This window comes from Sminthopsis crassicaudata, chromosome 2, assembly GCF_048593235.1.
Source record: "Sminthopsis crassicaudata isolate SCR6 chromosome 2, ASM4859323v1, whole genome shotgun sequence".
NCBI lineage: Eukaryota > Metazoa > Chordata > Mammalia > Dasyuromorphia > Dasyuridae > Sminthopsis > Sminthopsis crassicaudata.
The window spans coordinates 102,584,174-102,597,793 of NC_133618.1; the positions used below are offsets into that span (position 1 = coordinate 102,584,174).

The following is a 13,620-nucleotide window of genomic DNA, read 5'->3' on the forward strand; positions in this document are numbered from 1 at the left end:
TATCAGAAGATGTCTTTTGGCATGATGCTTCAGATATGATTTCAAAAGCTCTAACCTTTTAATTTTGTGACCAGTTTGTCTTGTTTCACTTACCAGGCTTCTAATTTTGTTGTTTATTCCAAGATAAGGATTTTTGGTTTTCCTTATTTGTTCTTTTACTTCTCCCTGCCTTCTGCTCTAACCATATCTTAGCAACCAGCTTTCTTTCAATATATTTGGGGTAATGAAAAATTAGCCCTTAATATTGAGAGTGAAGCCTAAAAGTTTTGGCCTATGATAGTCTAAACAAAGTTCTTTCCCCAAAAGAGAAAATAGTTCATGTTTCCTTTCTTTGGGATTTGTTCTTCAGCAGTTAAGTTTGGGGCTATAAAGTCAACTGATGACTATAATAAACTCCTTTGTAACTTAGGAAGAAATGGTTATGTTATAACTATTTAATATCAGGATTTTATACCATAAAATTATGCATCATGGTATAAAGAGAAAGAGCAGCCAGGTACCACAATGGATAGAGGCCCAGGCCTTCTGTGAGAAAGACTCATGTTTCTGAGCTCATATCTGAACTTATAAGCTGTGTGACCTTGGGCAAGTCATTTAACTTTGCCTCAGTTTTTCCATTTATAAAATGAGTTGGAGAAGAAAATTACAAACCACTCCATCTTTGCCAAGAAAAACCCAAATAGGATCATGAAGAGTCACTAAACAACTGAACAACAACCAAAAAAATGAAGAGAATGGAAATTTCTTTCAATTTTAACAAAGCTTTTGATAAATTATCTTAAATTATTCTTATGGAGCTGTCTAGATGGGATGATGGATTCAGAATTAGCTACATGTCCTACAATGATGATTTCACTTCAACATGGCACAGGAGATCTCAAGTGTCATGGCCCTGTGCTGACAATTTTTTTTTTTTTTTATTAACATGTAAGCCATATCAAAGCTTCCTTTTTTCTCTTTAAACAGAAGACAAATATTTTTACAGGCTTACATCCTTTTAGCTTGAAGAAAATTTTATCAGTACTTCATCAAACTGAGGAAAATAATGCCCTGCACCAAGATCCTTTCTCTTCCTTACCAAAGTTCCAACCATTTTAAGAAACTAAATTCCCTGGGCATTTAGGTGGTGAATTATATAGCATAGGAAATGCTAACAAAAAAAAAAAAAAAAAAAAAAAGTTTAGATCATCTTTGAAAAAAATCACATTAGGAATCAAGTACCATAACTTTGCAAATAGAATCAGAATTTTTGAGAGTTTGAGAGTGAATTGGCCATTTGGTTTAACTCATAAAAGGAACCCCTCACTAAAATTCCTGATGTGATATATTGTATTTAATTTATACTTTAACATATTGAACATGTATTGGTCAACCTGTTATCTGGGGGATGGGGGGGAAGGAGGGGAAAAATTAGAATAAAAGGTTTGGCAATTGTCAGTGTTGTAAAATTACCCAGGCATATATCTGGTAAATAAAAACTATTAAAAGTGCTTTTCAAACTTAAAAAAAAAAAAAAAATTCCTGATGTGAGTTATCTAGCTTCTGCTTGAAGACCTTTGTTCCTTTCTCTTATTTTGGGGATGAAGGGGAAAGATGAGTGGAGGGATTGAAAGGGAAATTCTGAAATCATAAAGTTCATTGGTTTTTGAATCAGAAAGCCTTGACTGCTACTATATGGGTGACTCTGGTTAGGTCCTTTCCAGCACATTATTCCACCCCCAACGCTACTTCCATGAAGACTGCAATCAAGCCAAACTGGCCTTGAAATATGTAGTGTCCCATCTCACTTCTATGCTTTTGTATTGGCTGTTTATGACTGAAATTTCCTCACCTCTCTCAGAAATCCCAGGCTTCCTTCAAGGGTCATCTCAAACATCATTTTTTACATGAGACCTTTTCATATCCTCACCAATTTTACCCTCTGTTTTCTATAAAGAGAGAGAAAGAGACAGAGACAGAGACAGAGACAGAGAGAGAAATATGCACCCTTTCCTCCCTCCTCTCTTACCCCAAGATTCTTACCTGCTAGGATTATTTTAGCATTTGTGTTAGACTTCCTTCAAGATTTTTATTATCTCTCAGGATTGCTTTAATTTAGATTTAATTTAATTAAAATTTAATTTAATTTAGAATTATAGCTTACATCCTATAACACTTCTAAATTATATTAAGAATATTAAGAACATGGACTAGCAAGTTGTGTATATCTGCTAGAATTTTATCTTCCAAAAAAAATCTATCCTAACTTTACCTTCTTGGGCCTGACATTGCACTTTGCTTGAACCTATTTTATTTGTATGTTATAGTCACCAAGAGAATCTATCTTTACTTGACTTTAAATGTCATTACGAGAGGCTGCCTTGGCTTTTCACAGTATACATCTGGAGCCTCAGCGAGCCTTCGGCATACAGAGAATACTTTATGTTTGAATTGAATGGGTGATCCTTCACGTTAAAAACAAAAATAACTTCCACAATAGAATTTGTACCAACAGAGATGTCATTTGAACTCAGGTCCTTTGCCTGGTTATTTAATTTAAAGATAAATTTAGATTTAAATATCACCTAATTTATTTACTATCACTCTAATTGCTAATACTAATTTACTAGACTCGCACCTCGGGCAATTCACTTAACAGCTCCGGCCTTCATTTTCCTTATCTGTAAAAATGGGATTAGGACAAATTTTCCTTTGACTTCTTAATTCCAAAATGGGTCCATTTAGAATCATTCTTTAGGTTCATAGAATTTTCGGAAAATTAACTCCCTGGTGGTCAGGAAGGCTGTAAATGGCTCTTCTACGGCTTGGCTGAGGTGGGAATCCAGATTTGGCAAACAGCCAAAGCACTCAAACCCCTCAATCCTCGGCAGTCTGACCTCTGACTTCCTGGGCCAGAAGTCTAGCCCCCACGTGATGTTTGACAAACATTAGGCTACCCAAGCAACTAAAGGTTTCAGCCAAGCCCCGAGCCGGAGGCCAGGGCGCCCCCGCCTGTGCCGCCCGACGGTGGGGGACGCAGTCTCTGTTCTCCTTTATTCCTTCCAAGGGCCTTCAATTTATTCCCCCGCCCTCGTTGGCCGTCCCAGGCTCGTTCGCTTTTCCCAGAAGCATGATCCCTGCGCGATCCCGTCCCAGATCGGCCGAAGGGGGCGCGCCGGCGGCGCCACCGCGACCGATGGCTCCCCTCCCTTTCCTCTTCCCCCTCCCCCTCCTGGGCTCCTCAGTCTCCCGGCTCCTGCCGCGGCTCTTCGGACTGGGACCCGCCGCCGCCATGTCTACCGCCAAGCCCCTCAAATCTGTGGACTACGAGGTGTTCGGCAGAGTGCAGGGTAGGCCGTGAAGCTCCTTCTCTCCCAGCCGCACCTCCGCTCTTAAAGCGGAAAAGGTCAAAGTGAGGAAGGGATGAGGGAGAAGAAAAGGTCAGGGTTAAGGCTCCGGACCAAGGTTTACCAACCCCTTGCCCTGCCACGACCCCGCTTCGAGGACAGGCGGGAAGGAGAATTAGCACGCATGCGCAGAAAAGAGGCGGCCCCTCCCCTGGGAGGGGGCAAATGGGGAAAGCTGGAGGGGAGGGGGAAGTGGGAGAGAAATCTGGGGAGGAGTAGAGAAAGTTGGAGACCGGAGAAAGGATAATGGAGAGAGGGGAAGGTGGAGATTGGGGGAAGGGAAGAGGGAAAGGGGGGGGGGGGAGAGGGAACTAAAGGGAGAAGAGAAGAAAAGGAAAGGAATAAGTGGAGAGGAGGAGACTGAGAAGTAGAAAAGAAGGAAAAAGGGGAGAGAGAGAGAAAAAAAGGAGAAAGTGGAGAAGAGAAGAAGGTGGAGAGTGGGGAAAGGGAAGAGGCAAATGGAGGAGGGGGAGAATGGAAGGTGAGGAAGGAGAGAGGAAAGTAGAAATCGGGGAAAAGGGGAGAGAAGGTGGACACAGGATCAAGAAGGGGAGAAGAGAGGATAAAAAGGAAGTAAAGAGGAAACAACTGTTTTATTTTATTTTATTCTCTTCTCTTCGTTTGAACTGTGAAACATTTGATTTTCTGGTTCCCTACTTGCTGAGGGTAAAGACACTGGAAAGACCTAAATAACCCCAGTGAAGTATATTCAGCAAAATCTAAAAATGGCCCTAGGGAGAGCTTTTAAAACATTGCCATCTGAAAAAGCTGAGTCCTTAGGATGGATTATTCCCGTGTCTGCAGGGAAAGAGTTGAAAGCATTGAAGGTTTTTTTCTTTTTTCTATGCATTTCTTGGATCTATATAGTATATAAGCATACTTAGGAATAGCACCATAGAATGAGAAACAAGCATCATGAAATATAAAAGGCCTTTTTTTTTTTTTTTTTAGGATTATATAGCTCCTGCTTGGAAAGGTGCTTTTGTACACTATCAATATTTTATTCATATTTGGGCAACCATTTATCCAGCAGCTGCTAAATTTTCAAATCGCTGTTCTAGGTGCTGAGAGTTCCAAAGATATGTTTTTTATCTTAAAGTATGTCCTCTTACATATAGCATAGGAAGTGTAAAACATTTGAGATTTGCTTATATAATCTGTTTTGGAACATCCTTCATAGTGTGAGGAACTGGGTACAATTTTGATACAGCAAAAATCTCTGGTTTGTTTCTCCACATCTTAGGCATTCTATTGACTATTTTGTTTTTTATTTTTCCTTCAAAGCACCCTCAGTTCCCCTTCAAGCTCTTAGGCTAATAATGGCCCTACATATGAAAAAGGATTTATTTAAACCACACACACACACACACACACACACACACACACACACACACACACACACACACACACACACACACACACACACACGCTTGCAGAAAAGACTTGTAATCTAGCCACAAGACCTTTATCTGTGGTGTCTCTTCCCCCTTATTTCAACATCAGTGTATTCATAGGAGAGAAATTTGATGAATATCATGATTCAGGAAAAGGCTTTCTTGAATAGCAAATATATTACTAAACATAAATTCATGGTAGAAAAATAAATCTTTAGAATAAGTTTTTTTAGATTTAAAAATTTTTTAAATAAATTTGATTAATTTTTCTTTTATACTTGCATCACCAGAGTTTCTCCTATTATATCCTCAGAAATATCATATATTTCAATATTATTATTAAAGAGAGGAAGAAGAGACAAAAATATCAGCAAAACCGAACAATACATTAAAAAAGTTTGAAAATAAATGCAGCATGCCACACCTATGGACCTCTCTCCCCTTCAGTGAAATGGGATTAATTTGATATCTTCTCATGGGTTTCTTATCTTGGGAGTTCATGGTAATTTTGAAATCAAGAATATAATTTTTAAAAAAAATATATTGATGCTTTTTGCTTTTACATTCTTGTCTAAATAATTGTTGCCTCTTCAAAGTAAACCTTCTTTTGTAGCAAAGATTTAAAAACAAAAATAAAAAAGTAGTTCAGAAAAACCATCACATTGACAATGTCTGATAGCATATGCAATATTCAGTTCCCTTTAGGCCCCTTCTTACTGGAGCCTATATAGCCCTTCCAATAACCCTTCCAACATATTGTACTAACCTTTCTAGCTCAAAATTGATAGTCATCATATGCGCTTTCTTCCTTTCCCCTACATATACAATAGGTATAACTCAGTATCAGTGAGAAGAAAAGGTCTTCTACATTGTGGCTCTTTTATTTCATTTCACTTCTCTTTGGACCTTATTTGCAGTCCTTGGTACTATGGCTCTCTGTTATGTTGATTCTCTTTCTCTTGGCTTTAATTTTTTCTACTTGTCAGTTTAGCATTTCTTTGGGTTTACTTTCTTCTTGGGATGGGAATGGATAGGCACTTTATGCCTATAGCAGCTTTAGGAGACTTTTCTCCAGTTTAAATTAAGCAAGTAATTATTGCGACTCATTCCCCTTTTGTCTGTGTTTCTGACTTTGAACTTTAAGGCCTGGCCCTTGGGACCTTTATTCCTTTTCTCCTTCAGCTGTATGGAGGATGGATAGTATCGGAAAGCTATTGGATACAGGGAGACCAATTAGATTATTGCAGTAGTCCAGGAAAGAATGAGGAGGGATATGTTAGGTTCTTACTTAAGTGCTAAGTCGGTACTTAACAATTCTAGTCCCAGCCTTTAAAGGGAGTTTTCCCCCTTTGAACTAATGGGGAGGAGCCTAAGGTTTAAGAGGAGCAAGTTCATTGGTTGAAGTATTTTTCCCAGAAGCCCCTGAGTTATTCCACGCCCATTCTCTGGGAGGATAAAAGAAGCAACATTGAGCAAGGGAGGAGTATCTACTCTAGGTCAGAGTCTGGCCAGGAGATTTGAGACAGCAGATCTTCTCCCAGAGATCAATCGGCAGTCTCTGGAGACAACAGAACATTACAGGGATAGAACTAAGAGAGTGGCAATTGGAGTGGGTGGAACAAGGATGAATGTGAGATACATTTTTGAGGAAGAATTGATAAAGCTTAAGAACTGATTGGATATGAGGAGAGAAGATAGGGAAGAACAAAAAATGGTGCTTAGTTTCAGAACTTGGATGACTGGAAAGCTAGTGGTATTCTTAAACAAAAGAATTTAGGAAGAGAAGAGAGTTTTTGAAGGAAAGAATGAGTTTTGTTTGATCATATTGAACTTGAAATGTCTTTAGAATATTCAGTTGGAAATGTGTTCTTGGCAGTTGATGACATAGTAGAGCTTAGGAAAGTCTAAATCTAGATAGATAAGACAGAGAGTTGTTTTCATTGAGGTGATAGTTGTACCCATTTGAACTGATGAGGTCACCCAAGACAGGAGAAAAGAACCTAGGACAGAACCCTGCAGTATATTCATAGCACAAATAAGAAGTGGAACAAGGATGATGATTTTACAAAAGAGATTGAGAAAAACCAACTAAACAGGAGAACTAAGAGGGGACAATGTAATGAATCCAAGCAATATTGCAAAGATTTAGAAGAAGGATAAGAACTGAGAAAAGGGCATAATATTTGGCAATTAAGAGATCATTGATAACCTTGGAGAGAACAGTTTTAATTGAGTGACGGATAAGTTTCAAAAGTCACATTGCAAAAGATTGATAATTATGAGATGAGAATATGGAAATAAAGAGTATAGACATTTTTTCCCCCATAAGTATGGATGGGATGGGGAGATAAAGAACAATAGTTTGAGGAAATAGTAGGATAAAATGAAAGTTTTTAAAGTATAATTTAACATCTATTTGTAAGTGATATTAAAAGAGTCAGTGGATAAGAAGAAAATAAATATTAAGAAAAACTCTTTGACCCAGAGCTCTCCCAACTGCTCATAGACCCCAAAGAAGTTATATGAATCACTTTTTGTAAATAACAAATAATTGTAAACTAAGTAGATGCTAATTTACTGGGAAGCAGCTAAATAATTATAGTAGATAGATATGACAGAATATTGTTGTACCACCTGAAACAATGACTATGAAGACATTTAAATAACACATAGACTAAATGATATAGGTAACTGATGACAAGAGCAATAAAACCATGAATATAATATATAGAGAGACTTTTAAATGTTAATGGAAGGAAAAGCAACAACTACATCAAATATATTAAAACTGATTGTTGTATAATTTTAAAAATCAGGATCAGTTCTAAATAAGATATGAACTTGTTATATGGAATAGCTTTTTGTGTTCCAAATTTTTCCCCTTTTCCTTTCCTCCATCCCTTCCTATTTTCAGCAAGTAATCCAATATATGTTAAACATGTGCAATTCTTCTATACATATTTCCACAATTACCATGCTGCACAAAAAAAAAAAAAAAAAGGACCAAAAAGGAAAATAATGAGGAGAAAAAAAAAAAAAAAAAAACAAGCAAACAACAATAAAAAAGGTGAAAATCTTATGTTGTGATCTACATTCAGTCCCCACAGCCCTCTTTCTGCGTGCAGATAGTTTCTTCATCATAGGACCATTGCAATTGGTCTGAATCACCTCATTGTTGAAAAGAGCCACATCTATCAGAATTGATCCTTGTATAATTTTGTTATTGCTATGTACAATGTTTTCTTGGTTCTACTCACTTCATTTAGCATCACTTCATGTAAGTGTTTCTAGGCCTTTCTGAAATCACCCTACTGATCATTTATTATAGAACAATAATGGAATGATATATTCTATGAATCAAAGGAACTCAAGATATAATTAAAATGATAATTCTTCAATAAATAAATATATTCTGTACCTAATCATCAACAAAAAAAAAAAAAAAAAGATTTTTCAGTTGGAGAGATATTTGAAGGATTCTTTAAAAAAAAATCTCAATTAATAGAAACGCAGGGAAAGTAAATAAATATTATTACCAGGAAAAGTACAAATAACAAAATAAATCACTCCATCCCTAAAGACTATTTTGTAGGGAGAAAAAACCAAGAAAGAGAAAAACACAGGATTAAAAAAAAATAACAGGGCCCATATAGAGATTTTTTTCTACAAGGATACAAACTAGAAGTAATACAGAAATTGTAAGTGAAAATAAACATAAATAGGAGATACAAAAATGGAGCAATAGACTTCACACACATGGACTAAACCTCACAGAAAAATCAGTGTCAAAGAATAAGAGGGTAAGTAAAAGAAAAATGAGACTATAGAAGATAGAAGAAAATGAGTGATGTACCCTAATCAAATTAGTAGTAAACAAGTTAAGGGACAATAACTCCTAGTCTTCCAGTAAGAAGAGCGAGCTGCTAGAGAAAAAGATTGGAATAGGGGAAAGAGGGAAAAATTTCAAATCAATGGATTTTATGAAGATAGATTAAACAAAATAACTGAAGAAATAGTATTATCTTAAAAGGTCAAGAGAACAAAAACAATTCTTATGTCAAAATAAAAACAATACTAGAAACACAAATGGAGGAAAATTCAAAGTTCAGTTTCATAACTTTAAATGTAAGTGGATTAAACAATCTAGTAAAACAAAAGTGAAGGATTAGATAGAAAACAAAATTCCGCAAACTATTAATTACAAAAAAAAAAAGACTTAAAAATAGACACTTAAAAGACACTATTTTCCAACATAAAAATGAGATGCATTTACTATTCATCAGGGAGGTTTTTTTAAAAACAGGAATTATAATCATGCTATCAGATAAAGCAAAAGCAAAACTTCACAACATAATTGGAATTATATTACCCTGAAAGAAATCACAGTTTTTGAACATTTGTTCAAATACCCAAATATCTAAGTTCGTAAAAGAAAAATTAACTGAATTATGAATAGACAGCATAGTAATAGTAGGAAACTTTAATATCTCTTGCTTATTTTTGGACATATCTAACAGGTAAAAAGAAAAATATAGAATTTAACAAATTTCTGGGAAGAATAGAGCTAAAATATTTTATATCTTCAGAATGTGATTCCTGAACCATTTACAATTATCCCTTCCACATTGTGGCTTTTCCAAATTGCAGTTTTGATATATTACACCTTCAGTATATCATAGGTTAGCATAAGAAATTAAATGGGAATTGGAGGAGTTTTGAAGAAATTGCAGATGACATACAAAGGCTATAGATGACAGAAAAAAATTCAGAAATATTAAAATATGTATAATATTATACAATATCAATGTTTTGTATTTTTAAAATATTTTTTATTTTTTTCTAGTTACATTTAAAACTGTGAGTTCCACATTCTTTCCCTTATCCTTATATTTACCTCCAATTAAGAAAGTACATGTGAAGTTATGAAAAACATTTCCATAAAAGTTATGTTGTGGAAGAAAACATAGATTTTTTTCCTCCCACCACAAAAAAAAAGCCTCAAAAAGAGAGAGAGAGAGAGAGAGAGAGAGAGAGAGAGAGAGAGAGAATGCTTCAATCCATACTCAGACATAATCAGTTATTTCTCTGGATATGGATAAGATTTTTCATCTAAGTCCTTCAGAGTAGTTGTGGATCATTGTATAGTTGAGAAGAGCAAAGTAGTTCACAGCTGATTATTTTAGAATGTTGCAATTACTTTATATGAAGTACATTTCACTTTGCTTGAGTTCATGGAGGACTTCCCAGGTTTTTCTGAGAGCATTTCCCATAAAACAATAATATTCCATAAAAATTACATATCATAATTTTTTTCTGCTATTCTCCAATTGATCCCCTCAGTTTCTAATTTTATTGCTCTGAGAAGAGAAATATTAATATTTTTGTACATATAGGTCATTTTTCCTTTTTAAAAAATCTCTTTTGGGATTCATGCCTAATAGTGTTATTCTTAGGTCAAAGTATATATATGATTTTATAGATGTTGGGCATAGTTCATATCTTGTGATCATTTATCAGTTGGGACATGGACCTAATTTTGTTCTTTTGATAAATTTGATTTAGTTCCCTATATGCTTGGGAAATGAGGCCTCATCAGAGAAACTTGCTTCAAAATTATTTTTAGTTACTATTACCATCTATATCCTCCCCATTTATTCTATTCTTTCTCTTCTTTCACCTTGTCCCTCTTCAAAAGTGTCCTACTATTGACCACTTCCTCCCCCACTAAATTCCTCTCACCCCTTACTTTTATTATTTTTTTTTAGTTGTAAACTTTTATTTATTACTTTTTAAATTTTTTTTATTATTGCTTTTTATTTACAAGATATATGCATGGCTAATTTTACAGCACTGACTGTTGCTAAGTCTTTTGTTCCAATTTTTCCCCTCCTTCCCCCGATCCCCCTCCCCCAGATGACAGGTTGACCAATACATGTTCAATATGTTAAAGTATAAATTAAATACAATATAGGTATACATGTCCAAATAGTTGTTTTGCTGTTCAAAAAGAATCGGATTTAGAAATAGTGTACAATTAGCCTGTGAAGGAAATCAAAAATGCAGATGGACAAAATTAGAGTGATTCATAGTCATCACCCAGAATTCTTTCGCTGGGTATAGCTGGTTCAGTTCATTACTACTCTATTGGAACTGATTTGATTCATCTCATTTGTTGAAGATGGCCACATCCATCAGAATTGATCATCATATTTACTTTTATTTTTTTAGATATCCCTTCATAGTCAACTCACATCTGTACCATCTGTCTATATATGCTTCTTTTAATTGCCATAATAAGGAAAAAGTTCCAATAAGTTACAAATATCATCCTCCCATGTAGGATAAACCTTACTGAGTTCCTTATGTTATTCCTTTCCTGATTACTTCCCTATGCTTCTCCTGAGTCCTGTATTTGAAAATCACATTTTTTTTTTTTTTAATTTTTATTCAGCTCTGGTCTTTTCATTATGAATGCCTGAAAGTCTCTATTTCATTGAATTCCCATTTTCCCCTGAAGAATTTTACTCACTTTTGCTGGGTAGGAGATTCTTGGTTGTATTCCTAGTTCTTCTGCTCTCTAGAATATCATATTCTAAGTCTTCTGCTCCCTTAATGTAGAAGCCGCTATATCTTGTGTTACCCTGACTGTGGTTCCACTATACTCGAATTGTTTCTTTCTGAACGTTTGCAGTATTTTTTCCTTAACTTGGGAGTTCCAAAATTTGGCTTTAATATTCCTGGAAGTTTTAATTTTAGGATCTCTTTCAGGAGGTAATCAGTGGATTCTTTCAATTTCTATTTTACCTTCTGATTCTAGAATATCCTTGACCATTTGAAAGATGATGTCCAGGCTCTTTTTTAAATACATATTTTCACATTTATCATCCCACTCTCAATTCTCTTCTGATTATTTTATCTTTCTTGATTTTCACAATCCTTTTTGAGCTCTTTCATGACCTGAGACATATTCTTTTTTTTTCCTTGGAAGCTCTGGCTGTAGGAGCATTGACTTTGTTATCTCTTTTGAATGTGTGTTTTGATCTCTCTTGTCTCCATGGTAACTTTCTCTGGTCAGAATGTTTTTCTCTTATCTACTCATATTCCTGGCCTATTACTTGGCATTTTAACTCTTTGTTAAAGTAGGGCTGTGTTCCCAGGGTGGAGGGTTCACTGTCCTAAGCCTCAGGGATTTGGTGCAGCTGTTTTCAGAAATGTTTCTAGGGATCTGACCATAAATTTTTTTCTGCCCAGGAGCTGTTAGGAGGGTCCTCACTCCACTGTAGCTGTAAGATTTTGTGTGTTACAGCAACTGAGCCCTTTCTCAGTGCTAGGAAATAGAGCTGAGCTGAGGCCTCCAGCTGCTGTCTCCTCCACCACTGCCCATATTCATTCCTGTATGCCTCCCAAGGCCCTCTCACCCTACTCACAAAGTGTTCCTGCCAATCTTCAAAATCCTCTTTGGTGTCTCTGGGCTGAGAAGTTTGGAAGCTGCCAGTCCTGCTGCTAATCCAGAGGTCTGAAGGCCCCTTAGTGCCCTGTTGGTTCTGGAGCCAGGGCCAGGCCTGCACTGGCATGGCCTGTAGTGGGCCTGCATGGTTGGGCTCCCACCCTAGTGCCATAGACCTTTCCTGCTGACCTTGTAAGTTGTCTGCAGTTGAAAAATGGACCTACTCCATCTTTTTGTGTATTCTGATGTGTTATGGGTCAGAACTCTGAACTTGAAACAAAGGAATCTTATAAGGTACTAAATCAGTGGAATTGCTAAGAGACAATAGTTATCTAATTTAGCATGGTTCAGTATGATTGATTTAATCCTACAAAGAGATGTTATGGGCCAGAACTTGAAACAAGGTACTAAGTGAATCCACTTGAAAAGATAATGGTTAAATCTAGTTTAGCATTGACTTAATCCTACAACAAATATAATATAATGATTGGTTTGTACTCATTGTGGAGCATTATAAGGGAGAAGCTCTCATGGCCAAAAAAGGACCAGGGCACACTAGAAGCTCCAGGAGGCTGAGACATTCATTCCATCATACACCTTTGTAATGACTGGAGGCTGAAGGCTGGAGTATAAACCTTGGACTCAAGACAGATTCATCCCATCTCACACTGCCTTGGTGGCAGGCTCTCCTCCTTCACTTCTCCACTGAAACCAAGATTCCGGAAAGCTTCCAGAAAAACTTGCCGAGCCCCAAGTGAAGGAGACAATAAAGGATTTGGACTTTAACCTCTGGCTACTCTTGTGGTGACTACTGAACTGAAACGAAGGTTGCTCCCAGAAACCCCAAGACAACCTCAATAGAGAACATTACTTACATTTTAGAGAAAATATTACACTGATGCTCTAAAATTTGTTTAGTCATCATTTAAAGGAATTTGGAGTGGTTTGGGGAAGAGTTCAATCGTTTCCTGCCTTTACTCTGCCATCTTGGCTCTGCCTCTCTTTGTATCTTTTAATACCATTATAATTCAGACTCTGATACCAAGGGAGGACCAAACAATTTTGCATGGATTTTCCAGATCACTGATTATTTTCTAGATCATGTGCCCCTAAACCCTGCAATGTATAGAGGATTACTGTACATAGTTACAAAAAATTGTACATATATTAGGTTATAGTGATTTTTCAAATAAATATAAAAAGACAAAATGATTAAACATCCCTTATAGATCATAATACAATAAAAATAGTATTTCAATTTAGGGATCACAAACAAAACAAACTCAAAGAAAGATATAATAGTTAAAGTCTAAACAATGAAAGCTCCCCCTCCTCAAAAAAATAGAAACATTTATTACATGAAAGACTATGTCATGATGAAACATTTCTCCAA

General features: G+C 36.1%; 1 protein-coding gene across 2 annotated transcripts in view; it reads left to right on the plus strand.

Annotated features, from left to right (window-relative positions):
- Positions 1–2,961: 2,961 nt before the first annotated feature.
- ACYP2 (acylphosphatase 2) overlaps positions 2,962–13,620 on the plus strand; it is a 229,118-nt gene continuing 218,459 nt past the window's right edge. The window contains exon 1 of one of the 2 annotated variants that reach the window (XM_074286936.1): positions 2,962–3,329. In XM_074286936.1, coding sequence (XP_074143037.1) covers positions 3,110–3,329 — 220 coding nt within the window. In that variant the 5' untranslated portion in view covers positions 2,962–3,109. The remainder of the gene's footprint in view (positions 3,330–13,620) is intronic. The other variant, XM_074286935.1, reaches the window with a different exon arrangement.